Here is a 26,426-nt window from a genome sequence, read left to right on the forward strand (position 1 = left end):
ATGCGTGTATCCTGGCCCTGACTAACGCACGCCCCCATGGATAACGCATTCCACCCGGCTAAACAGCCGTGAGAAGGGTCTGTGTGATCAGCAAAGTACATACACGCAGCCATGCACACACGTACGCACACAGCGGCCTGCAGTATACACACACACACACACACTGTACCCCTAGACCTCAATCAAACCCTCTCAAGAGGCACTGAGGCGCATCGCTGAAATTCAAACCCAGCACAGATCAGCACTCCTCACTGTTGAGATGGCAGAGCAGCTCATCCCGAAGGATGTCATCTCTCAGGGGGAGGGAAGATGTGGGAGATGGAGATAAAGACTTCAGGACTGAAAAGAAATGGAGGAATGGGCATCTGCTGGTACTGTTGCATATTAGAGTGCAGAAGACGGTCCTATAATGTAGAAGGGAGTTTCTAGGAATGACTGCAAACTTAATATATCATGTAAAGCACGGAGGATATTGATATTTCCTTTCTGCGGTGTTCTTCCTGTGGTCAGATATTTCCTTTGGCAGCCTCTGTTTCCTCTCACTTTGCGAATACATGAAAGTCTGGTGTGACCGGTGACTCAAATTTGCTCATTAGTGTGAATGTCAGCATCGGGGGTTGTGTCTGCTTTTGCTCGAGGACAGACTGGTAACCTGTCCAGGTTGTTTCCATGCCTGCAGTCCAATGCATGGTGGGTTAGGTTCCCGGTGTCCCTGAGCAGGAAGCAACGGAAAAAATGTGTGAATGGATGAAAAATGCTCTCATGATGTGTACTGCAGTTCATCCCCACTGGTGCCTTATATATGGCCTCAGTTAGAGACATTATCACTTTATGATCCTTGCAAGAGTAGAAGAGGAAATATGTCACTACAACCATGTTTGCCATGTTGGACGTGTGTGTGTGTGTGTGTGTGTGTGTGTGTGTGTGTGTGTGTGTGTGTGTGTGTGTGTGTGTGTGTGTGTGTGTGTGTGTGTGTGTGTGTGTGTGTGTGTGTGTGTGTGTGTGTGTGTGTGTGTGTGTGTGTGGACCCCCACTTGGCAGTTAAGAATCATTAAAAAAGGGCGTAAGGGAGCCATCCAGCGGTTTCTTGTCATTAATGAAGAACAGCACAGACAACCACAATAACCTATATACACACACACACACACACACACACACTATGAAAAATAAAGCACTTATGCACACATCCAAATACACCTATTGACTGTTTGTCTTTGGCTTTTGCTCCCCGCTGCTCTCTGCCAACACTTTTCCCCCCCTTTTCTTTCCGGTCTTACTAAGTGTAATGACCCCATAAACGCACATAAATACATGCACACACAAACAAGCGTGCACTTTTACACAGTCATCATCACATGTGTGAAGTGCTCTGGAGGACTTGAGGGTCATATTCTAGAAACATAACAGGAAAACAAGGGCCTGCACAAACCACAAAGTGGGGTTGTCCGGGGATTTATTTAAAGTCGAGCTTAAGCGGCTCCAGCTTGGTTTCCTTGAGCTTTCCTCTGTGGTAAATCCTCGCATGATCACGCAGCAGTCAAGGTCATTGTGAATTGGCTGTGGATAGGTGAAAGGAGGATGAGGAAGTTGTCTGACAAGACGTTCAGTCACCCCCTTTACTTCCTGGGCCAACAACCCTCGCCACTTCCAGGCGAGTATCTTGAAAGAGGATGTTGTGCCTTCGGAGCTGCTCTGCACTTTCTCAACCACAGCACTATCGTTTCAAAAGCTTAGCCCCTGAACTGTTTGTTTACAAGCCGAACAGCATTAACTGTATGGCAAACAGTCTTTAGGCTGGAGGACAGTATACACATGTGTGGATACTGGAATCACTTTAGCAATTTGAATGCTTCCTCTGCTCAATACTGTCATCTAGTGGCACTGGATTTAATGATGCTGCAAAAAGATGCACCAAACTTGAATCCCTGATCGTAAAATAATAGGAAAAGCTATAATCTGGAGAGATTCTGCTCTCCTCTCTGCTCCGACTGCCCCCCTCTTCATTCCACGTCTTCTCCTCTTCGACTTCACTCTGAGCATGGTTTGAGTTTCACACAGCTGTGTGAGGTGGGACTCCCGTGGTGATTTGTAGCACTATAATGGCTCCTGCTCTGCTGTGCGTCTCCTCCCAGACATTGAGATAACAGTTCTCACCTTACCTCGATCAACAACTTGAGGGGCTGCGGAGGGCTTCCCGGGGTAGATGAGGGCGCTGGGGTGACCTGAGGGCGGGGGCGGCAAGGCGAGAAGGGGTGGAGGACTCGCAGGTGTCTAAACTCCCCTGGCTACGGACAGGTGCACTGCACCTGTGGCGCACATGTTCATCCATTCTCCATTCCCATCCTAAGTTCATGTATGTTGTTTTGTTAAAGTTTATATATGTATATTTATATATAGTTTGTTTGCAATTCCCACAATATTTATATCATCGTGTACTCCAGATGTGTGTGTGTGTGCATGTGTGTGTGTGTGTCTCCCCTACAGTTCTCATAGTGTAGCAGCTGATTCAGCAGTCTGAAGGTCACATTCAGACTGAAGGGAGTTTAATCAGGAGCCATTGTTCCAAAACAACAGCTCTCTCCTCCTACAGGGAGTTCCCCTTTGAGAAAGAGAGAGGTCTGTAGATGACAGAGGAGGAAAGGGCAGAGGTGAGATGGGTGAGGAGGTGAGTAGGAGGCTGGGAGAACTGGTGGAGGTGAGGTGGAGAGTGATAAAGGATTTGGGGAAAGGGGAGGAATGGAGGAGGGATTAGAGCCTGTGTTGCTCTAAATTAAAGTAAGGAATGGAGAACTCAAAGTAAAGATGGACCAAACCAATAGTTGACTGTTATTCACAGGTTGGGTCTCAAATAATCTTATTGCCACCGAATTACACCAGGAAATTGCTCTGCTGCAGTTAGCATCCAACATTAAACAAAACCAGTTCTCACAAGTACACACATGTACTGTATACGCACACACACACACAAGCAGAATTTCCACAACGTCTGGACAACATTACGCGTTGTAGAGAGGAACCCCTACCGCTGCCTAATTATAGTCTGCATCATCGGGGACCGAGGGCTGTTGAGAACATGGTTTATCACTGTATTGTGGCAGAGCAACACACGCAGCACTCCTCAAACACAGTAATAGAGGGACTGCGTTAAATCTGCCATCTTCAACACAGTGGGGTCTTCTGTTGTGGCGAACACGGTACTTACTTACATATGACGAGCACAGACGTGGCGAGAGAGAGAGGATAGAAGTGGCGGGTAAAGGAAGGCTGCGTCTCAAAGTGTCTGGTGGAATCATTTGATTTTGCTTGATGATGATGTACAACAAAAGGGCACTGTGGGAACTGTAAACAACCAGCACCGCAAACGATGGCGAGCCGGGTATCATGTGATGGTGCCTGGAACTGGGTGCCTGTGAAGCAGAGCGAACGGGGAAGTGTGGTGGAAAAGGCAGAGGCCCAACTGATAAACAGAGCGAAGGGGTAATGCACATAAAGGCCTGCTGCGTCGCTCTCAGGAGATGAATAATGAGCCGGGCTGCATGTAAACTGTGGTTGGAAAACAACAATAGCTGCTGACTAACTGTAGCGGTGTGTGGCGAGGTGGGGACGTCCTGTCATTTGGGCGCTCGCCTGCACGGGGGAGGCCTCTCTTGCCTAAACATGCTGCCTTTGTCCGAATAAATAGCACCTTGGCTGCTCTGAATGCAGTTGTAAACGTGTTAGTTTGTATCCAGGCTCTGCATGTGAGGAGTTTAAAAGTGAAGCCAAAGCAAAAGCGCTTTAAACTTGCGTTGTTTTTCTAATAGCCAGCAGGGGGCGACTCATCTGGTTGCAAAAAGAAGTCCCATTGTATAGACGTCTATGAGAAAATTACCCTACTCCTCACTTGAATTATAATTTCAACAAACATTGTAAACATGAGTTTATGGTCTCATTCATCATGACGTTCAATGTAGTAAAAGTAAATTGTTCATTTAGAGTGAAATAGACGATGATGTACTTGTAGTTGTAGCTCTTCCCACTCGTGTCACTTCTGGTTGCAAAAAAAACAACTAAAACAAGATGGTGACGCACAAAATGCCAAATTTGAGTATTAGGTTTCATAACCGGAAACCACAAACAGATGGGTGACATCAAGGTGACTATGTCCACTTCTTATATACACTCTATGCTGCCGAGTAGTGTTTTCCATAAAAAAGTCAGTTTGGTACAAGTTGGGCTGTAGTTGTTGCATAAGAGGCACATTACAGACACCAATAATGAACGGTGGTTATAATTCAGTAAATAGGAGGAAGTATAGACTGTTATATAAGGTGTATACTTAAATTAAAACATGGGCAGTACTTCTCAACCCAGGAAAACGTCTGATGTGTGCGTTTAGAAGAGTTTAGTGTTTACCAAGCACAGAGGGAGTGTAACGACGGATGCCATAATGGGAAGTTTAGGCTCCATCCTTCTTGGACTTTAACCAATATTGGTGACTAAAAGTCAGGATATCTCAGCCTCTGCTGCTTTGATTTTGACTGTTCATTTCTTCAGCCATATGGAAGCGTGATGCTACTATCATTGGAGTACCTAATTAACGTTTTACACCATGTTCCCATTTTATTGTTCTCAAATGTTGCTTTGTAAAATGTGAACAAAAGTCTGTGTGTAGTAATTGTCCTGTAGCTTTAATAGTCAGCACTCAGTAAATGGCATTTAATCAATTTATTTGTAAAGTACAGGCATAAAAACAATGATTTAAAAAATTCAAACTATAACAAATAGGCGATCAGTTTCTTCCCCTCCTTTGAGTCCACTGACTACCACGCTCTGATTCTTAAGGTCCACTTGTTTTCTCTCTCGCACTTCATTTTGAGGAGGTCAATTCATTTGCTGTCCATTGACAACAGATTTGCTGTCCTCTTTGTCACACCTCTTGTTTACTCCACAGAAATATTTCTCTCTGAAGGCGTTGTGTCCCTGGTAGGGCCCGAAGCAAGGGTCAGCTCGATGAACCAGGCCGTCTAATTCCTGTAAATAGACAAATGTAGAGGTCATCGTACTGAACTGGTGAAAAGTGCAGCCTGTTTGCCCCCAATTAGAAAAAAACCCCCAGAAAACTTCCTGATAAATCTGGTTATTGAAATGTACAACTTGTTAAAGAATGTTGCAGGAAAAATAAACAGGCCAGTTATGATTTTACCCCAAATATTTGACACTATACAAACTATAAAAACTTGAAAGAGCACTTCCTTTTTTACAGTCAATAAAGCAATTCTCATTGCATCGCAAGGTTTGCATACTTTTTCCATGTTTGCATGTAGGAACAGAACTGTGCTTGTGTATATTAACAATGTATATGAACTGTTTGAATCCCTTCAGTTAAACAGTTTGTCTTGGCTGTAAGGTAGCCGCTGGTCAACGGAGGGATGAGGGGAGGAAAAGGGGATGCTGGGAAGAGGAATAATGAGGTGAGCTGAGTTGGAAGTGATGACTCCACTGCTGGGCCTGTAATTTGTCAGCAACACCTCTCTTTTGCTTGCCGACGCTGCCAAGCAACCTGGAAACAGTTTCCATGACCACTCTGAGGGAAAACTCTGGGTAACAAGACTGACAATGTAACCATGACCCCCAAATTAATAAGGATAGAGGGACATAACTACAAACAACTGAAAACAGTAGAAATAAAGTCAGCCAAACAAATTTTGTGACACCCTATAAAAAAAGAAAATGTGAGGTTTTGGAGATGTTTTTCTGCACTGGTTTAAGAGGAAAGATTTTAGAGCAATTATGCTTGCCCAATTATTGGCAAAACACAAAAACAGTGCAGACAGATGCTTGTATAGCATAGGCAGGCACGCACACACACACACACACACACACCAAGCTGTGAACCCTGTGAACGAGTGCAGATCGGTGTGGATCGAGGCCTATTTGGAAAGACCTGAGATAGATAGCAGTCAGATAAGATCAAACAGCTGTGTGTGTGTTTGTGTGTGCGTGTCATACAGGGCCATTTATGGGAGCAATTTGAGGTTTTGAAGTGGAATGGATGTCAGATCCAAAGATGGATTGTTTTCCGTACGATGTGTGATTAAGCCATTTAGACTTCCAGTATAAAAGTAAAAAAAAAATGAGCCAATCGCAGCCAGATGGTGAGGACTCGCCCCAGACAGACGGGGAGACACCGTCACTTCCATAGGGATGACATGTAAAAAAAAAAACATACACACGTACTCATGCGGTTACATAAACAAACCAACTCCAGAATGAAAGAACAGGCGGGGGGACACATGCTCTCATTTTAAAAACAGTAAACAAATTCTGCAGATATGTTGTAAGTATGGGACCTCAATGCATAACTTTGAACAATATATTGAAGTTGTGCTAACAAATAAAGGATGAATATAATTAGATCATATGGTCAACTATGCAGCCATACATCAGAAGAAAAGTGAATGTTTTACATCCTTTAAAATAGCACATTAACAACAATACAACGACAATGCTCAAACACAGGACTTCATGAAAACAATCATTTTCATTATTGATTATTCAGCCAAAATCACTTTGAAGGGATGGCTCAGTGGTAGAGTCGGCGCCCCAAATTCATTACTGAAACAATAACGAATTGCTTGACAATGTGGTTGTTTTCATGTGGTTGTTTTCCCTGTTCCAATGCAAACACATTCAAAAGCATCTTAACACACACCTCAGGCTTCTTGATCTTCACCATTGTGATCAGGCGTCGTGAGGTGTGGCTGGAGAGCGTCTGCTCACAGTTGCTGATGATCTGGAGACATGGGTGTAGAGGTACCATCTCCTCACAGTACCTGAAAGGAGGGACGCATTCACTCAGTTACTTTTCAGTCTCTGAAGAGCAGAAAAACAGACTCCAACTACACCTGAAGAGCTAAATGAGAGGAATGCTTAAGGCCCTTGTGTAAATAATACATTTCCTATTCTGTCTGGAGGCCTGCTGGAATACAGAAAGAGACTAATCCTTTCAAAATTACTACCCGACGTTTGCCAACCCTCTTTGTCACCCGTTCCAGTGTATTTCCTTTCCCCCCTTCATGTCTCCGTTTCTCCCTCACCAATCAACTCACTAGATTTGACCAAAGCTCACGTGGTTCATTTTGTGCAAAAATGAAGGTGGAAAAAGTGACTCTGACCTGACAGGTCGACTGCTGCCTCTGTCACCACTAGCCAGGGCTACGTTCGGCCCTATTAACAGCGGATGATGTATGTGTTTGCATATTTGTGTCAGTAGCACTTTCTCCTAACCACCATCTCAGTAGCAACAGTCCCGACTCAAAGCCCGATCTGTACGTCACTGTTTGTCTGCCCCGTTGCCATGGCCACATGTGGGCCTCTGTGGCGACGGGATGTTTGGTCGCCAGGGTGACGGTCATGTAGCCAGGTGATAATTCTCTGCTGCCAATCAGGAGTCATTAATGGAGAGCTCGAACTCTTGAGCCAATGTTAATGTATTTCACCCTTACTTTTTTTTTTTTAATCTATGACTGCCATAGTGCCACTGCTCACAGGATTTTTTTGTATCACACCCATCGATCAGCGAGTCTCGCAAGAGTTTTTGCAACTTGTGAATAACCATCTAGATTTATGCTGCAGTAGAAGTAGCGGACAGTCGCCATGAACACCGACGTAAAAAAATGAAGACCTGAAAATGAAACGTATTGCTGACAATGGAGGCACTTTATTTCTCCTCCTCCCTTGTTTATGTTGTAATTAGGTCACTTAATGGCTGTGATGACTGATATTTCATCATCCGTCTTCATACTTTTTCTTCCTTCATTTATTTTTTAAGGGGAGAAACCTGGGAAGAGAGTTTAAGGGGGCTGACCTGGTCTAGACGACATCGTTTGCTGACAGGACTTTGTGTCACCTGTCAACTCACACACCCGCACACACAAAGCCTTCCCATTCTCATGAAGCAGGCAGACACACACACAATCCCTACTGTTTCTATCAGTCATGGACGCAGATACACATATGTGGGGGTGACAGAAACACGATATCTCCCCTGTAGAGCCCAAGATTAGGCCCAGGAGACAGGCTACGTCCGGGCTTACGCACACAGACACACAAGATTGTACACACACACACGCACACACACACACACACACACGCACACACAGGTCAGACTGCAGAGACAGATAGTTCACATATCTGACTTGTTTGACCTCAGACGTTTATTTTGGCACGGCAGTCTGACAGGCACAGAGTCGGGCACTGGTAGACGAGTAGGAAAGACAAATGTGTTAACATGATGACGCACTCGTATGCATGGGCTCATACACAAGACCACACACATCCATGCATATGTACGGACACAGACTCCCCCCAAAGGTTTGCAAGGTGTGTGTGTACATGTGCTCTTTCTCTTACACAGCCACAGACACACATGCTAATAAGCAGAGGATGCATGCTTGAATCCCATCTCCTTCACGATCTTAGAATCCATGATGGGAAGGAGTTACAGCTTTTGTTGGATTGTTAGTTACAACTTTGTTGTTGCAAAGTTGTGCCTTGCATTCAGCATTCACATGAGCCGTCCTATGTGGCCAACATATAAAAGCAGCTGTCAGTTGTGATTTACCGCAGCTCAGCTGCCGAGTGGAAAAACCTCAAAAACACACATAGTATGGGTATGTATACTATTCAGCGCTGTAATTTACACACAGGATGATGTTTTATTGGAGCGGCAACGGAATAGTGGTGCACCCTGGGGATTTTAAAAACATGAACTAATCTGTCATTAGTCTACCGATTAATACAAATATTGATGACGTTGCTACATTTACACTTCCCAACTATTAATTTACAATTTGTAACAATCTTTTTATCCTTGCTTCATGTTGTTCAGATATTGGCTCATTAATTAGGCCAACTGAATTTTGTAGGTTGAGCTCATGACCATCCTGTATTGTGGAGATCTGGTTTATGGTTGGAGCCTGCCCCCTATTGATACAAATTATTATTTGAAGAAAGCACCAGCAAGTTCCCAATATAATAAGCCTATGAGGATAAAGTACACTTCAAATCTCAAATCAAAATATAGATCTCCAAGCATTATTTAACAACAAATTATTGATTTCACTGTTAAATAGTAACAGCAGCAGCAGGTTCATTCAAAAATACCTTTATATTATCAGCTGCTGACACTATACAGTAAGTATGTGTACTCACTCTGGTCTGTAGACAGGCAGCCAATAGACGAGCCTCCCACCCAAGACCAGGTGGTGGGCAGAGAAGTTTAACAGATCTGTGAAGATGTCACTCAGGTGGTACGCCTGAGTGACGGGGACGTGAGACTCTAAATAGCTGGAAGAATCAAACACAGGCAGGTTTAGACCAGAGCAACAGACATCGTAAAAGTAACACACCGTGCTGAGTCGTGATGAGGTGCTGATCACTGGAAGCAGACTTAAAAAAAAAAGTAGTGTCACGCCCTCTAGCTCCATATGCATCTCTTTATTGTGGTGACGTTTCAGCCCTCAGGCTCTTCTTCAAAATCATCATTGAGAAGACAATGTTATTTTATGTTATTGGCTTGTTTTAATGTTTTTTTAATGTTTTATGTAAAGCCCTGTTGTTGAAAAGTGCTATACAAATAAAATCGCCTTGCCTTGTTGTAAGCCACATGTTGGAAGGACAAGCAGAGCACTGAACTCTCATATCGCTAAACATTGAGGCACTATTGGATGAAAAAAAAAAACAGGAATTATCCAGCAGCAGCCCATTTTGTTGAATTCAATCATCCGATTTCCTCTCTAAGATATATTGGTTTAGAGAAGGTATCGCTCCCCCCAAAACAAGGGAATCTCAATGTTTTTTAACACTGTTGGACCCGTTGAGAACCCTGTCACCTCATGGACTGAATATAGATTATGAGCTGAGGTGTTTGTTGCAATGTAACTCTACTTATTGGATATTTAGATAAGGTTGTTTATGGTGTTCATTCAGAGCCAAGTCTGAATTGAACTTGTGTATATGTAAATATCTGTATTTTACAACCACACGACTCTGGCTGTAGCTCACTGAACGCCTCTTGGGTGTTGCGTTTTACTTGCCCTCGGATGGAAGATGTGTGACTGGGGTGCGGCCTATTTCATTAAATCAATACCAGTGTCTTCTAAACGTTGTTTCTGAAGAAGTCCTGAGGGCTGAAACATCATCACTGAGATCAAATGGAGCAACACTTTTTTTCCTGCTTTCAGAGCAACAGACATAACGTTTAACCTCATGAACAAAACATTTCAAATTATATTCTTTAAAAGCATTTTCATTTTCCACCTTATTGGGCGATGTTGCTGAGAACAAATAATATAACCTGCAGAGAGGAGACTCAAATATTACTGTAGTTGCTAACCAATACATAATGCCATGGAACAAATTCATTTGTTATGATGTCATAGAGCACCAGGTGAACTTACATGCCGTCAGGCGGTCTAGTAACGTCTTTGTTGGAGCCCGTTCTCCTTGTGGACTCTCGGATACCGTAGGGAGCTGACGTCAGAAGGACCACAGAAGAGTTACACATTAGTTTTCATACACGGCATGCCCAAAGTGTGAATAATGGTCTGTTGAACTGAATAAACTAAGGACCTACGGTCGGTGATGATGGCATCAAACAGCGCAGCCTCCCTCCACACAGGCTTGGATGCATCAGACACCATCACGTCGACATACAACTCCTCTGTTCCATACTGCCGCAGGTTGGCTCGGATGTTCTCATCAGGTCCTCGCCACTTCTGGTCTTGACGGCTCGACCGGCCTGAAAGACAAAGCTACTTTTAGGAAAATTGGATAGTGTATGAAATTCAGAGCAGGGTCCTGCTACTGTTGGTTCTGAGCACAGATGTACGGTGGCCTTAAAGGGCAAACGGCAACGACATTAACAAAAACACAACGATCATTGCTGATTGAACGAAAGCATGTTCGTCTTTTTAGCAAGGGCTGCTTTACCCCACACAGGTCGCTTACGGCTCAGACGGCCATCATTTAGATTAAGAAAAAATGTTGATCCCTCATTGTGACAGAACGTTAACGCAGGGCTCTCTAGCACGCATTTCAACCTGTTCACACGCCACACCTATTTCTCACGCAGAGAAATTACCAGGCTCATTGTTTCACAGTCTTTTTTTTTTCGTCTGTCAAACGACAAACTTCGTTACACACAGAAACATTGCACACCGAGTCCGATCATTAGGAAAATTCACAAATTTATCTCTACATCAAAGCAGCCCTTCCACCTGTTAAAAACAAGGAAGTGCTTTCGTCCAATCAACAATGATGTGTAATAGCAAGTACCTACCCTTTCCGGGAGATGTTAATGTGGTTGTGTTTTTGTTAATGGCGTTGTGTTTTTCTTTTTGTGGTTGTGTTTTTGTTAATGTAGTGTTTTTCTTCATGTCATGTTTTTTTTTCTTTTCGTGTTTTTGTTAAAGTTGTGTTTTTCTTTTTGTGGTTGTGTTTTTGTGAATGTAGTGTTTTTGTTAATGTCGTGTTTTCTTTTTGCCGTTGTGTTTTTGTAAGTGTGGTTGTGTTATTGTTAATGTCTGTTTTTGTTATTGTGGTTGTTTTCCTTTTTGTCGTCTTTTTCTTAATTTTGACGTGTTTTTCTTTTTGTCGTTTTTGTTTATGTTGTGTTTTTCTTTTTTTCGTTAATGTCGTGTTTTTCTTTTTGTGGTTGGGTTTTTGTTATTGTCGTGTTTTTGTTAATGTCATTGCTGTTTGCCCTTCAGGGCCACCGTACAGATGTTACCCAAAGCAGTATTTGGAGCTTTAATTAACACATAATTTTAAGTATAAAATCAAGCCACAGTCTTAAAATATAAGAGATCACAGTTGATATGCCATGTAAGTAGACAAAACTTGCCTCTGCCATGAATAGTGTTGTAATCAATATCTGTTCCACAGACGTAGGCTCTGAAATGAGAACATGCCACCAACAGGCTCCCTAAAACAAATGCAGAAAAACATAAACCATTTATTCAAACAGATCTCCCCAGGTGTGTGACCGTCTATACTATAGCTATGTATGCGAGTGTGAGTCAGCGACGGGATTATCTCACCTGTGCCAACAAACGGGTCAAAGACGAGGTCATTCTCATTGACCTTAGCGTGGTTGGCCATAATGAATGAGAGCGCGGCATCCATACTGGTGTTCCCTATGAAGTGTCTGTTCTTCACGCTGTGGGAGCGAATCAGTTCACGCTGTCCATCCGCTACCTGGTGCAGCCAGAGGTTGTATTAAGATGAGAAGTGTTCAGACCACTTCTTATTAGTCAAGTGCAACCAAACAGTCATATGCATCTCACCCATCGGCCGAAATAGATGTAATACGGCTCCTCTGGGATGTTGTTGGGGTCTGTGCCATAATCCTCCAACAAACAGAAGATGTGCTGAGGGCTCTTCAGACTCACTGTTCCTTCAAAGTGAAGATAATCCATAGCCTTGGGAGAGAATAGAAAACATGACTTTCTGCTCGTACATACAGGCATTCAGAGGTGCTCATACACACACTTCAATGTTTTCACATGTGCTCATTCGTTGGTCTTGATTCTACTCACATCAATCCTTTTGATTCTGTCTGTGAACTCCAGAGTCTTGTTGAAAGTGTAGACATTGATTCTGTAAGTTGAGTCTTTGTGCAGGAACGGTGACTGTAAGGGAATGAGGAAGACGAGCAGAATAATTTATTTGAACATATAATCTTTGCTTTCAAGTGACGGATTTTCTTAATCTGTCCAACACAATAGGACTGTGGAGTCATAGCATCACAAACCATGTTCTCTGGCGAGTAGCTCAAGAGGGATGTTCTGAGTTCACTGTGCGTCCGCCCGTGGCCCCAAAGTTCAAAAGCAGACCTGTAAGGATAATGCAACATGAACTACAGCTTCATCTCAGCTGCTGAAGTACAGAAAACACAGCATTATGTGCAGCATGTTAAGGTTAAAACCATCACACTCACTTGGCACAAACGGATCTGGCCATGACGCCGCGGACATCCTTCTCTGACAAACCATCCAGACACCAGAAAGGAGACTGGTGAGAAGAAGGGTGCAGAAATGGGAGTCAATCATCAATTATTATTATTAGCTTATCACTTTATTAGAAAGTAGCTGGCAAAATCATAGAACAAGTTTGAAATGAACCCATTTAAACACACAAACCTTTTCTTGGAAGTTTACACTCGGATTGAATGGTTTTCCTCTAAGAGCGAGCAAGGCCTTGATCTCCTACAAGAGTGGGCACAAAAATCATAAAAAGTCAAATAGGCATTACAGTGCCACGGGAGGAGGGAACATTTCTATCTGAGAAGTTTTATAGAGTCAAACATTAGATTTACACAGATTCTATTAGATTCATGGAGATTCAAAGCAAGAGTGATGCACTGAAAACAAAGCTATTTCAACAGAACCGTGCCTACTTACTGATAGATAACTGCAGATGTAAATTTACGTGCATGTTAAAATATGTGAATGTTATAATCCAATACTAAACATAAATCTGATCAGACAAAACACACAGGAGACTTTGCCCATCAGATCTTTCAGTTGGAGGACCACTCGCTCTACTTCCCCAGTCGGACTGGTTGAGTTAAATAGCCAGAGGAATCTTCTCCGCAGAGAGACTCTTTTAGGTTTTTTGTGTGAACCTTTTCCATGTGGTCCTCTTGGTCAACAACCCTGTCAGCGTTACCACCCAACGTTTCCTCCTGCAGGGTGAGCTGGATGTCAGTCAGGGTTTTGATCCCGGTCGGGTCCAGGTGGACTTCAGGACCAGTTTGCAGCACTACCAGGACCCCACATCTCCGCGATCCACGTGACCCTGAACAGCGGCTGCAGTACGTCCCCGGTCCCAAACTGCTCGGCGATCGCTCGCCACAATCTGTCCCTCATCTCCGCATCTTTATAGTCATACAGCGCTTTGCTTTGAGTGACGGGGTGGATCAGCTCGTTTGTATACATTATGGATGTTTGTGTTGTCTACGTTGGCTACGAATGGTCAAAACACCTTCCGGAAAGTTTTTTTTTTTTTTTCGTTAAAAACTTAAGAGCCTTGCCTGTTGCTGTTTATTTGAATGGCATCACCTGACAGGAAGTTAAGTTCACATAATCAGGTCCTGGTTGGAGAAATTAAGTTTTAATGTCTTATTATCTTGTGATAAATCATCGAGCCTACTGTCACGTGAAACCAGAGCCTAAATGTGATCCCAGCGGTTTGACGGTTTGAATTAGCATGTAGCCACCGTAGCTACACCAGCGCGAGGACGGACGCTCGGCGTCCAAATGTCACCGACCAATCAGCTGTAACATTCATAATAAGAGCCGGGCAGACACCCGGCTCTTATTATATGACGTGTGTGAAGGTTACCGGCAACCTGAAGTCCAGATGATCTTGGGCCAGATGTATGAGATACTGGAGGCATGATCGACTGGTGGTGGTCGCCATATTTGTTCGCATTCAAAATACGTCCGGCTTGAAACCGGGCTGTGAAATAAATTGCCGCGTGGGGAGTAAATTACCATACATGGAGGAGAACGAGGTCTTCTCTCGGTTTCATAAAATACAGTCTTGAATTCAATTGTGGCATCTGTTAGTATTGTTGTTGTTTTATGTGCGCGTTTTTATACATTCATAGAACCAGCATTTCCACTAGCTGCTGTTAGTTCAAGATTTTTTTAATATAAGTTGGTGGCCTTGTTCCAATGTAACTACCTTTATTATCAGTTGGTTTTTAACCAAAACAATAACATGTCAAATCAGTTTTTTTTGCGTTGACCTGCCAGGATAAACTACTCTCATCTCTCCAGCCTGTAATCTGCTTTACTCGAAGGCACCTTGTCATCGCCGCCCTCTCTGATCTCTGATTGGCTGTTGGGAAGTTTTCTAACATGCAATTGGCCGAGACGAATGTCCGTCACGGCGGTTTTGCCTTTAGCCAGAAAAGCACCCGCATTCTTTCTACTGTCAGCAGTGCTGCAGCATTGTATTGTCAAGTTGATCTGTCTTTTTTTCACTTCGGCTGCAATGAAACAACATTGGTTCATGAAGTGAGGATGTGACATGTAAGTAGGATCATGTTTGATCATTTGTCTGAAACCTTGTTACTACTTTATAGAGCAGCGTGTTCACCTCCTGTGATGTTTATGATGAACTTGTTCATATATTCATATACATATCTCTACAGCTGGATCAGAAAAACACAACAAAGACAGGACAACAATAATTAGGTAAATTATAACATTAAGATTATTTTAGAAAGTTGTTATTTAAATAATAAAGCAATAGAAATGATCAATTAAAGCTATTTAACCTCCTCAGCAGACATGGGGACAAACAGCCAGAGCTCCACCATCATGGACACTGAAGATGAGGGTGTCCCAGATCTGGCTCATTGTAGTGAGGACACTGCAGCATGCATTGTTTCTGTGAAAGGCTTAAAGGAGAACTGGCAGAAGTGGTCTGATGAGCGCCAGGAGTACCAGAAGCACAACCCCTTCAGTCATGACACCAGACCCAGTGTGATGGTCCCTCAGAGGGGACAGGATGACTACGGGAGACCCCTGCAGGGGTCCATGACGGAGCAGCGGGGGAAGGATGCTCACACACACATCAGCAAAGAGGTTCAGGAGCTGTGTGAGGTGATAAGAAACATTGGCGAACCTAGAAACATGGATGAGGATGGAAGCAGTGGCGATGCGAGAGGGATCACTGTGGAATTTGGGAAACTCTTTGAGCGTTATGTGACAATCTCGAATAAGCTGGTGGGGGTTCTTCTGCGGGCGAGAAAGCAGAGGCTGGTTGAATTTGAGGGGGAGATGCTGTGGCAGGGGAAGGATGACCATGCAGTCATCACTCTGTTGCAGTGATTAGAAACTTGGATTAGTGTTTCATGCCTTGGTTAACTGACATTATAGAGCTACTTCATGGCAGCACGCACTGTATTTTAGTCACATAATGCACTATTATTAAGAAAAAATAGCTGTTTGTCGTGCTTGCAATTGGTCATCAGCATGTTGGTACATGAGTTTTCAAAGCAGTTAATGACACTCAAAAAGGCCAAACGATTGAAATTGAACTGCAGGTGCACGAGTCAAATAATACATTCATATATCAGGGGAAACAGAAAATGAACAGGAACATTGTTGAAACTTGAAAAATACTGTTTTCTGAAGTGCAAACGAATGAACGTATGTTTCCTAGGGTGACTAAGTCATAGTCATATTTTCATACGTTTACATTATTTTACATCATTATTTTTACTTTAACAGAGGCAACATGGTGCAGTGAGCAGCTGAAATAAAGTCAGAGTGGTCAATGAGTCTCAACCAAGGCCAAAGAGAACACGAGGCAGTGAAAGACAATATGGTGCTATAGGATGAACTTGATCCGACTTGGCTCGGGTGCTTCGGTGATTTCGGTCGCGTCGTAGTTTAGGTAAACTTACAGTTTGAAACTTTGTACTCCTGAACCACTGAGCAGACTGATATACGCCATAACATCTGCTGCAATTAAAAGCAATGGCCTTGCAAACTCATCAACATTTCTTTCTGCATAAAACCATTAGATTTGTCAGTTAGAAAGTACTGCTTATTATATATTAATAGAGAAAGACTGTCTGTTATTGTGTTACTGTGGCGTCTTTGTGAACTGTAAGCACCAACTCGTGTAGTTAAACTCATGACTGGGAAAGAGTGTAAACTGATATCTAGGACTCACTACATTAGGAACACACAGAGAAGCAGCTATGTATTATTTATTCAATTTAAATGAATTCTTAAAGTGCATACACTTTTGTTTCTACATTCCTTAGCATACAGTTGTATAGAAGAAAAGTATTCACCACATATCTTAACACAAACCCAAGGCATTGCATCAAATCAAATGTAAGATGGGAATGTATAAATAAATGCACCACTATGTCAAGTGTTACTGAGCTTTAACCCACATCAGCCAAGCCAGTTTTAAATTCATTCCAGTGGTGCATGCATACAATCAGATTTGCGAAAGCATTAAGGCAGTCATGCATGTCATGAAATACAACAACTTGGGAATTAGATCTACTAGCCGTTGCATTTAGTAAAAAGAAAGAATGCCTTCAACCTTTTAATAGATGAAAACAGGTGAATGACACCATATGCTATTGGTCCATGAAGTAAATGCATTTTATTACAGCTGATAAATGGAGATTTATAAGTCTTCTCTAACAACTTTAAAAATAAATAAATAAACATTTGTTCGACATGTCTAAAGTAGCAGAAAACACGGTTTCATTCAAGCATTCATTTGGCATGAAAAGTATTCTCTTGTCACATGTATGTCATCAGTCTAAAATACTGTAGTTAGCTCTGACCGAACAGACAGCATTTTAATGTGGGAGTGTGGAAAACGGACGTTCCAGTCACATCACAGTGAACTAGTGTAAGAACTGGATATGGAGCGAGTGATCAGTTGGCCTCTCCTTTCGAGTCAAGGAGCTCAATCAGCTGGTCAGCCTGCAAAACATTAACAAAAGTGGACAGAATGGAAATTAGACTGTCAGCACATCTGCTTGACCTTAAAACTCCACTTGCATAAACTGGAGTTTGGTAGCGCAACAGGTTGGGTGTGTCTAAGGGAATTACTGAGCTATATATGAGATATGTGTGTTGACTATACAGATCTACAGCACTGTCCTCCAGTCAGGCTCTAACAGCTTTTACACAGCCTGGCTTTAAATTAAACACTCTTGCTCTCCTGCAGTGGATACTGTTTGAGTGGCCTGGAAATACTTATTTCAGAATGACAAAACAACTGAAATGCTATAACAGTAAAATCAATGAGGCTGGACATTCATCAAATACTAATTTACTAGGTCAACAATCTTTTCATGTTTAAACCACAGTTTCCGCAAAAGGTCGATGTAGCCTGATGGTGCACACATTTGGGACTGAGAAGCAATTATTACTTTTATTAATCCTCAAAGTATATACAATAAAATGTTTACCAGAGCATGGATCAATTAATGAAGAGGGGGCATACCGTGATAAACCAATAGGAGTTGAGTCTGTAGAAGAGGCGGGACATGAAGCCCATTTGACTGGCGGGTGCGAGGACATGAAGGTGTAGGTGTGTGACAGAACAGAATGGGGGCCAGTGGAAACCAAACCTGCAGACAAGGTGAAGGGCTTTAGTACACACAGGTTCACTGGTTTAAGATAGGACACGTTTCCAGAGCTTTAAGTGCCACTTGCTCAGTTGTTACATCAGCAACACAACAGATATGCAAGTTAAGCTAAATAAACAGCCAGTAACAATTTCACAGCAGTTTAGAAGATCAATTTCCATTAGACAGCTCCCAGTTCAAACCAATACATGTGTACTGATAATTACACTGTTAATCAGTACCCGACATCACTGCAAGTTGGATTGGTTGCAAGTCTAGACAGGCATGGCTGATTATTAGTGTTGGTTGTTGTTAAAGGGGAAGTTCACCTTGAATTAAAACTGAACACCTGTCCCGACAACAAAAAACTGCTGAAAATGTTCGGGGTCCCTTTGTAGCAGTCTAGCACTCGCATTCATGATAATAAATAGTGAGACGAGCTGTGAACTAAATGTCACCCTGAACGTAGCTCACCTGACATCACTGAGGTCCGTTACGTTGTTTTTCTGGAGGATCTCCTTCCCCGTCTCAACCATCCGCTTCACTGGGTGTGACAACAAATGTCAAATCATTTAAAAGTAGGGCCAGGGTCAGTGAAATTAGTTTATACATTTATTTATTTTTACAATGCAACTTTCCACAAGCTATCAGTAATGTGTGTGTAGTTTAAACCTTACCCAAAGGCAAGTGTTCCTTGCTGAGTGATTTACAGTTCCCTACATGTTTGGTTGGGACGACCAGGTAATGATGGGGAGCTCCAGGTTTGATGTCTCTGAAACACGAGATCTCCTCATCCTGCAGCAGAGACAAAAGAACAATTAATCCATCAGCTCCAGGACTGGAAGGGTAGAATGGTCTGGACTGGAGTGTTTTACTCAGGTGCAACCTGTTTTTAACTCAATGTTAGTAACTCTTTGTTGATTAAAACCACCAATGTATTAACTTAATTGCAGGCTCGTTTCCGCATTGTATCATGTTTAGCCAGTGAGTGGTAGCTGTAATTATTTAAGGGCCTTAGTGTTTAAAGGTTTGCAATATATAAGAACCGTAGAGGCTAGCACATGCCGACATGCGCATTACGTCCACCCCATATATTATATGGAGACACACCCTGCAATACAACACAATACACCAGCATAGAACCACAACCTCTACAAGTAAATTGAATCACGGGAGTTAAATAACCTTGTAGTACAAACATTAAATCTAGCTGCATCTTCACAAAGTCACTATTTGTTAGAGCAAATTACGCTGCTTCTAAACGCGGCTGTTTACAAAGGCAACAGGCTAAGCTAGCTTGCTAGCTAGCTAGTTTGACACTCAACATGATTATTATTGCCGTATTCTCACACAGTGGAGAAGCTCCGTGCTTATTTCATTGTTGACAATCTTGCAGAAAATACATTTCTTTTCATATCCTTCAGCGGGTGCGCTGCAGGTTTCGGAAACATCCGCCTGGGCAGGTTGTGAAGCCTCGGCTCCTGCCATTGTTGTTGGTTGTACAATGAGCTGTCAAACGTGAGACCTGCGCAGTCGATCCCAGAGTGCATCGAGCTCACAAGGGAAAGCCGACAGATTGACGATCTAGATTATAGATTGTAAGTAGGAATACAACTACCACCAGGGGGCGATAGTTCGACACATTATGTTTCGTAACTCGTTTTATGATTTGAGAACCTCCCTCCAGATAATATTCCTTCCTGGATTCAGTTCATCTGCTTAATTAAAACATCAGGTGCCATCGATATTTGTTACATCACGTGCATTCACATTGTAATGAGGATTGATGATTCTGTGGCTATGAATGTTGCCAGATGGCCCACATCTGAACCTGATCTAATTCCAACAGAGACTTTTGGACTTAGAGAGCAAACATAGTCATTATTGTGGGATCTGGTCCAGTTCATCGGTCCAGATAGAAAAATGTGGGGCAGATTGGCTGCTCATTTTGCAAGAGTAGGTCTACATTAAAATCGATTAGAACAAGAGACTGAAACCAACCGTATTAAAGATGTAAAAAAAGAAAAAAGAATGGGCTAAATAAATGTTTTTCGTTCTTTTACTATGTGTGTTTTTTTTTTTTACTTTTCTGTGGACTCTGGTGTTAGACCTGGATGTTAAAATGCCCCCTCCTACCTAACAGGCCGCTGGGTCTTTCACTGTGGTTTTGCATCATCTCTAGTTATTTTGCAGGTTCAACCTCTCAGTGCTCTAGAGTTTTGTTAGTTAAAACTATTTTGTTCTTGCTGGATATTAAAAGAGGCTGTACTAAATCCTTTTTATTTGGTTACGTAGGACTATTCTACTGCCAACATTTCTGCCAGAAAGGCTTTATTTTAAGCCAAAACTGATGATCTTTGTCTGAACAAGTAGGTCTGTTGCCTGAACACAAGGAGATTTCTGACAGTAAGACCTGAAGGCAAACTTCTCCCATGTGTCTTACACATGCCCACAAATGAATGCAAATAAAACACAAATATCATCATTCCATTCATCAGCAGATCAAGATCTAAAAAAAATCATCAGATATTTATGCAGATCTTTGGTGTTGACCTAGGGTTTGCTAAATTACAGCGACCTGTTGTCCGTGAGTCTGCAAGTTCAGATTATAACATTTATTTTCTATTAAGTAGTTCAACAAAGGATTAGAGGCACACACATGTCCATTCCTATTTTGTTAGGTGTAATGTGGAAAAACTGTTTGATCAGTGAAAAATGTGATGTTGTTTTTAGGGTATATGCATAATACAAAGTGAATTCTGAGTGAATTGTGTCGACATTCACCAGGAAGTGTCGACATTCACCAGGAAAGACAAAGTTTTTATGTGGTTCCATAAAACCCACGCCCGGAATTACACACATAAATAAGTCAAACAAACAAGTAGAAATGTTGTTTTGTTTTCCTGTTAGACATTTCTTAAACTTACATTTAAATGTCTAAAGATAATTAAAAAAACAACTCTTGTTTAATATTGTATAGCCTATGTGTGCAGATAGGCTGGCATGTGTTTCACTTTCCAAAAACAAGTGACAGTTAACAGTTGAGGTCTCTTCCTCCACAAACCGCACACATCAGAGATAATAGTGCAACTTCCCACTTTTATTTATAACCTGAGTGGTCAGGTGTTCCTCTGCAGCAGTAGTAACATGAAATTAGAACATTAAAACCAGACATCATGTGACAAAAAACAAGTTCAATTAGAGTTCAAACAAGCCATTGTTGTTTTTGCCTTTTTTTTTTCTTTTTTTTTATGAAATAAGTATAACTTTTTTATAGCCCTTTATGTTTTGAAAATTACATCATCCTTGGGCCAAATAGAAAATATGCACACTTAGACACAGAGATAAATACTGCAATCACCCATTTAAAAAAAATTCACAAACAAACTGTTAGAAAATAGAAAAATATTTTCCTTAAATCCTGAATGTGCCTACAGTAGCAAGCTTTATATTCAACAGTGTAACTGTGAACTTGAATGCTGTTCCACAACCAAAGGGCATGGAGGTTACTGACTGGTCTTAGCACGGGGCTACTGATTAATAGCCGGTATTTAGAATAAAACGTAGGACCCTGAATTGCCAGATATCATCTGGCTGCTTGTCTTTATCCAGCACAGATCAAAGCATTGACGGAAAGTCCAGCCTGAGAACCGCTAGAACAGGCTTCTCCTACTGCATGCGGGCTAATCTGGGCTAGGTACACAGATCATAGCAGTTGCTGGATCAGGTTTAGTCTCCTAGCGGCTGAACCCACATGTGCTCCTTGAAGTCTTGAAGTGTTGTAACTCCAGACAGGACAGGGGGGGGTTCTACTTTGTATTTAGCTCATCTATTCAGATGCTCTACAGCTCAGTTCTGCACAGTCCACACTTCGAGGTCTTGTACGGTGAAGTCTTCCTGTGTGGAGAGAGACGCGTTGTGGAAGGTGGGACAGGAGAAGCTTGAGCCATGGTACAGATCAGCATCCAGCCACAGGCCGAATCCACCCCTACAGGCCAAGAAAGACAAAATAGCATTTTAATGTCAAATCTTTTGCAAGTTGTAAAAGGATCACACCGGTGGTCCTAAATGTCATTGTTCATCGACAACTTCATCACCTAGTTTACATAAAACTCTACCATGTTTACCAAAATTGCATTTTGTTTTAGATAGTTTGTTTAAGTTTTGTCCATATTCAATAAATGTTTCAGAATGTACCAGAACATGTTTTTCAAGGTTAGTTAAAAATCCTTCTTCTCGCTCCAATTCCAGTTTGAAATTCAGTTATCAGTTCAGTTCAGGAACTGTTGTAGGCGTACTAACATCCTGCCACTTCTTATCTAGTAGAGCGTTTTTGTACAATGTTTCGACATAAATGACAGTGAACTGCATACAATGATGCACACAGCATGGGTTGAAGTCAGAATTAAACTTGTATGGTCCATTAAGGCTTTTTTGCTCTGAGATACCAGGTGCTGTTATCTTGTATATCTCACCAGTAGCAGTTAAAGTAATTATTTTATGGTCCTGCTTGTTAGGACTTTATGACATTTATGACAGACTTTAACGGCTGCCTTTACCTTGGGTGAGATATATCTATATATCAGGGGAAATCAATAACTAGCTTACCCTCCTCCACCAATCTGCAGAGAGTCCAAGTTTCCGCTCACAAAGTAGGAGTTCTCACCGCTCCACCTGTATGCCTGGGGAAATACCAAGTGAAAGACATAAGTCACTGGGACTCAAACTAGAGAATATAACAGTATGGATGATAACCATGATATTTAAAAACAATGAGATATAGATTATTCATCATAATCGTGTCGTGAAAATCTAAAATTGTGACAGCCTCAACTCAAACCCAGTGCACCAGTTTCCAAACTTTCTTACAACACAATTTTTTTCTTCTTATCCTTTCCTGAAAGTTATTTCTTTCTAGTCCCTAACGTTAACAATTGCTTTTTCAGTATTGCAAACTTGACTTTTAATATAAATGCACCAGTTCTCAGACTTGCTGCTAGATATGATTTGGTAACCTGTAAGAGAATCCACTCATACCTGGAAGTCGGGGTTGAAGCTGAACAGGAAGGTCTCTCCTGTGCCGTAGCAGTGTTTACTGACTTTGAACGGATCAGAAGAAAAAGCACCAAACACCTGAGAAAGACCAAAACGTTGAGTCATTAAGAGAATACCCACAGATGTCCTTTTAATCAGGGTATTAGTTTGACTACACAGGGAGTTTAAATGAAGATGCAGACCTTGCGGTGCATGTCTTTGATGATCAGCAGCACGGGGCTGTCCAGACCGGCCATATTCCTGTACAGGGTCTTCAGGCTGCTCCCGTGGACGGCCGTGCTGTAGACCAGTTGCCATGGATAGCCCTGGGTCCTTGCTGGCATGTGAGCAGCAAGCTGTTGGAAAAGGGGACAATTTAAGATTTGCATTAAAAAAATAAATATCAGTATATGTGTGTCCGCTGGAGAGAAACTGTGGAAAATTACTGTAGAACACATTTAAAATATTCAGCATCTGTGTATCGTCACTCCCGGGTATAACTTACTCTCTCCAGGTGGTGGTCATCCATCAGCTGACTGTGGTCACTCAGGACGGGGAGAGCATCTTCAACCTCCCCCTGGTACTCGGGCTCCTCTGCCTCCGAGTCCCCCGAGCTACACAGACTCAGGCGTCGCTTGGAGTCCTTCACTTTGATGATCTGGTGGAGGACAAGTGATGAAACTCGTATGAAAATCACAAATACTTGTGGTTGAGTGATTCACTTAGAAACGGCACACATACAGTTTGTCATTGCACCTGGCTCTGGTGGATGCATGGATGACGATTTAACATTCCTTACCCCTAAAGTACGTTTTTATTTAAACACAGAACGTCTCGTAATAGCAGTCCTACCTCAACATACGGCTCCACACAGGCACTGGCAAAATAAAGCACCTTGACATTCTCTGGCAGCAGCTTCATAGCTTTTGATTTCTCTGCCAAGCTCGCTGCTCTGCAGTACCACATGTCTGTTATGTTAACCCAACCGGCAAGCATCCTTCACTTTTATTCCCTCTTGTGTTACTTTCGTTTCTGTTTCTAAACGCTATTGGACTGAAACTTAAGTGAAGGGGCTTCTCATTGGTTAGCTAAACCGCAAAACAGTTCTTATTCTTTCAAACAGGAAAGTACTGTGGGATTGTGGGGGGAAACTAGAGATTGTATGCCCATATATGGAGAGTGGGATTTCCCACAACCTCTGGGATAACTGCCAAGCCCCTTAGTGCCTCGTTTACTGTAAATCGGGTGCAGGATGAGTTTTATAAACTAATATGGTAACAAATTGTAAAATGATGCCACAGTGGACATCTGTTTAATCTTTGATCGTGGGTGTTTGTGCAAACCTTACCTCCCAGTTTTTAGCAGTGGGGTTGACGGGATCACTGAGGAGCTTGTTGATCACAGCCACCTTGTTTTTCTCCACCACCAGATAGCGTTTCTGATGTTTCTCTCTGATGAGGTAGCGGGGCTTGCCGTGCTTCTTGTTGCCCTTGGTGTAGATTTCTGGTGACCATTGTACAAAGAAGGTGTAGAGGTGGTCGACCCTGCAGAAGCAAAAGCAGAAATGCATGTCTTACAAATAGAAATTCATTGTATATTCATGGCTATGACAAATCATTTTTTAATATAAAATACTTCTATCATCAAACTCCACAAAGTGGTTACTTAATAAAAAGAAAAGAGTTCAACTAAAGCGGAATCACTTTGTGTTTCAACTGAACTGCAGTACAGTAAATACATATTTTGCTGATTTTAATGACCATGCAATGTTGCTGCATCTTTAGAGAATTAATGACAGTTGGCCAAACCTTAATTTCCCGTGAGACTGAGATCAAATTACTCTACTCTATTATCTCCGGATTCTTGCCTGGACATGAATAGCAGGAAAGTGAATCGTGCTTTGAATGTTTAAAGTATTCATCATTCCGTGCTGAGGATATCCACACACACACACACACACACACACACACACACACACACTCACACACACTCACTCACACAATCTCCCACTCATCAGTGTCAGCCTTCACTGCAGCAACTCCCTTTCACCATGAAGTGACTAAACTAACTCCCTGTTGCTTCCTTTGAATATGCAGTAATAAATACAACACCAAGAGCACGATTCCCGATGACTGTGGTAATTAATTGTCTCTGCAATTCTCAGCACGTGTTTTGTTGTTTAGATTTGTTGAACGGAGCAAACCCAAAGTACTGTCTGAACACCAGAAATCACCATTAACATTGTTCACAGCTCTCTCTCTCTCTCAATGATTCGTTTCACTTACTCTCCGACGCTGTAGGCGACTCCCATGGCTGATTGTTAGGTGATGGTAAGCTGAAAGTAGAAGGAGTGAATGGATGGTTTGGAGGCTCACTGCTGAAGCTGCGTGTCCACTCTGAGTCTCTGCCATCGGCAGCATTATATACCCCAGGATCAATTGCTGAGATAAGCTCCTTTGACCATAAACCCTCCCTTTCTCCTTTGACAGCTTACATGACCCACACGTATTCATATAAGGATTTCACAATGGTGCCCGAAAGCCAGGAGTTGGTGACACATTAACTTGACCTGCTAGTCCCTGTCCTGAAATCGAGCTCACGTTCAGACTCTTACTGTGTCATGGTCATGGCTTAGTGACCGACTGTAGTGACCGACAGAACGACAGACAGCCCGTCTGTCAGTTTGATTGTCTTTTCATTGTCCCTTCCTATCTGAGTTTCTGTCCTTCAGTCATCTTGGGCAGGGGGTGAAAAGGAAACTAATTACATTACATAACTAGAGTATCTGCGACTCCACTACATCTCAGGGCAAAATATTGCACTCTTTTGTGCAATTGTCCACTACATTCATGCTACAGCTACTGATTTTAAAGAGTTATTACAAGCATATAAGATACAACACACTGTAATACATGGAAGTGCTGCCTACATGTAAAATAACATTCAAATAATAATATGACAGAGATGCCTTCCTGAATAATGACTACTTTTACTTGAGACTTTAAATACATAATAGTAATATTTAACATTTTCAATAAGCTTAAATGTGCTGGTTGATCCTCACCTTTCGACAGAGGCAGACTAGGTGTCTTCGGCTGTTTTCAGGCTTTTAGATTTAGCTAATTGTTTGTTGGCTGGACCTTCATATTTATAGTACACAAAGGAGGGGGTATTGATCGGCTTTCTCAACAAGATAGCCAAAGCACGCCTTTCCTCAAATGTCAAACTA

At 42.2% G+C, this 26,426-nt stretch overlaps 4 protein-coding genes across 5 annotated transcripts; 1 reads left to right on the plus strand and 3 right to left on the minus strand.

The window, feature by feature from the left end:
* Positions 1-4,698: 4,698 nt before the first annotated feature.
* trmt11 (tRNA methyltransferase 11 homolog) lies at positions 4,699-14,494 on the minus strand. Its single transcript, XM_084026829.1, has 13 exons — positions 14,389-14,494; positions 13,185-13,250; positions 12,983-13,056; positions 12,797-12,878; positions 12,582-12,674; positions 12,330-12,464; positions 12,084-12,240; positions 11,888-11,968; positions 10,619-10,783; positions 10,443-10,515; positions 9,196-9,330; positions 6,695-6,815; positions 4,699-5,013 (listed from the first exon to the last, which is right to left on the minus strand). The coding sequence occupies exons 1-13, from the start codon at positions 14,476-14,478 to the stop codon at positions 4,864-4,866; spliced, it is 1,422 nt and encodes a 473-aa protein (XP_083882955.1). The 5' UTR covers positions 14,479-14,494; the 3' UTR covers positions 4,699-4,863.
* An 851-nt stretch (positions 14,495-15,345) lies between these two features.
* Positions 15,346-16,670, plus strand: LOC311024795 (actin-binding Rho-activating protein). The gene has a single exon (XM_084027376.1). It carries the CDS (start codon positions 15,375-15,377, stop codon positions 15,885-15,887), a length of 513 nt encoding a protein of 170 aa, XP_083883502.1. The 5' UTR covers positions 15,346-15,374; the 3' UTR covers positions 15,888-16,670.
* A 140-nt stretch (positions 16,671-16,810) lies between these two features.
* On the minus strand, positions 16,811-19,680 carry hint3 (histidine triad nucleotide binding protein 3). The gene is made up of 5 exons (XM_084027377.1): positions 19,514-19,680; positions 18,841-18,958; positions 18,638-18,707; positions 18,040-18,166; positions 16,811-17,513 (listed from the first exon to the last, which is right to left on the minus strand). The coding sequence occupies exons 1-5, from the start codon at positions 19,649-19,651 to the stop codon at positions 17,466-17,468; spliced, it is 501 nt and encodes a 166-aa protein (XP_083883503.1). The 5' UTR covers positions 19,652-19,680; the 3' UTR covers positions 16,811-17,465.
* A 1,562-nt stretch (positions 19,681-21,242) lies between these two features.
* ncoa7a (nuclear receptor coactivator 7a) lies at positions 21,243-25,606 on the minus strand. 2 transcript variants are annotated; one of them, XM_084026435.1, is made up of 7 exons: positions 25,483-25,606; positions 24,546-24,741; positions 23,703-23,855; positions 23,401-23,553; positions 23,201-23,296; positions 22,772-22,845; positions 21,243-22,151 (listed from the first exon to the last, which is right to left on the minus strand). In XM_084026435.1, the coding sequence occupies exons 1-7, from the start codon at positions 25,506-25,508 to the stop codon at positions 22,013-22,015; spliced, it is 837 nt and encodes a 278-aa protein (XP_083882561.1). In that variant the 5' UTR covers positions 25,509-25,606; the 3' UTR covers positions 21,243-22,012. The 2 variants fall into 2 exon arrangements, with proteins under 2 accessions (XP_083882561.1, XP_083882562.1); XM_084026436.1 differs by lacking the exons at positions 24,546-24,741; positions 25,483-25,606 and adding an exon at positions 24,050-24,230.
* Between the last annotated feature and the right edge of the window lie 820 nt (positions 25,607-26,426).

This window comes from Eutrigla gurnardus (assembly GCF_963514095.1).
Source record: "Eutrigla gurnardus genome assembly, chromosome: 14".
Taxonomy (NCBI): domain Eukaryota; kingdom Metazoa; phylum Chordata; class Actinopteri; order Perciformes; family Triglidae; genus Eutrigla; species Eutrigla gurnardus.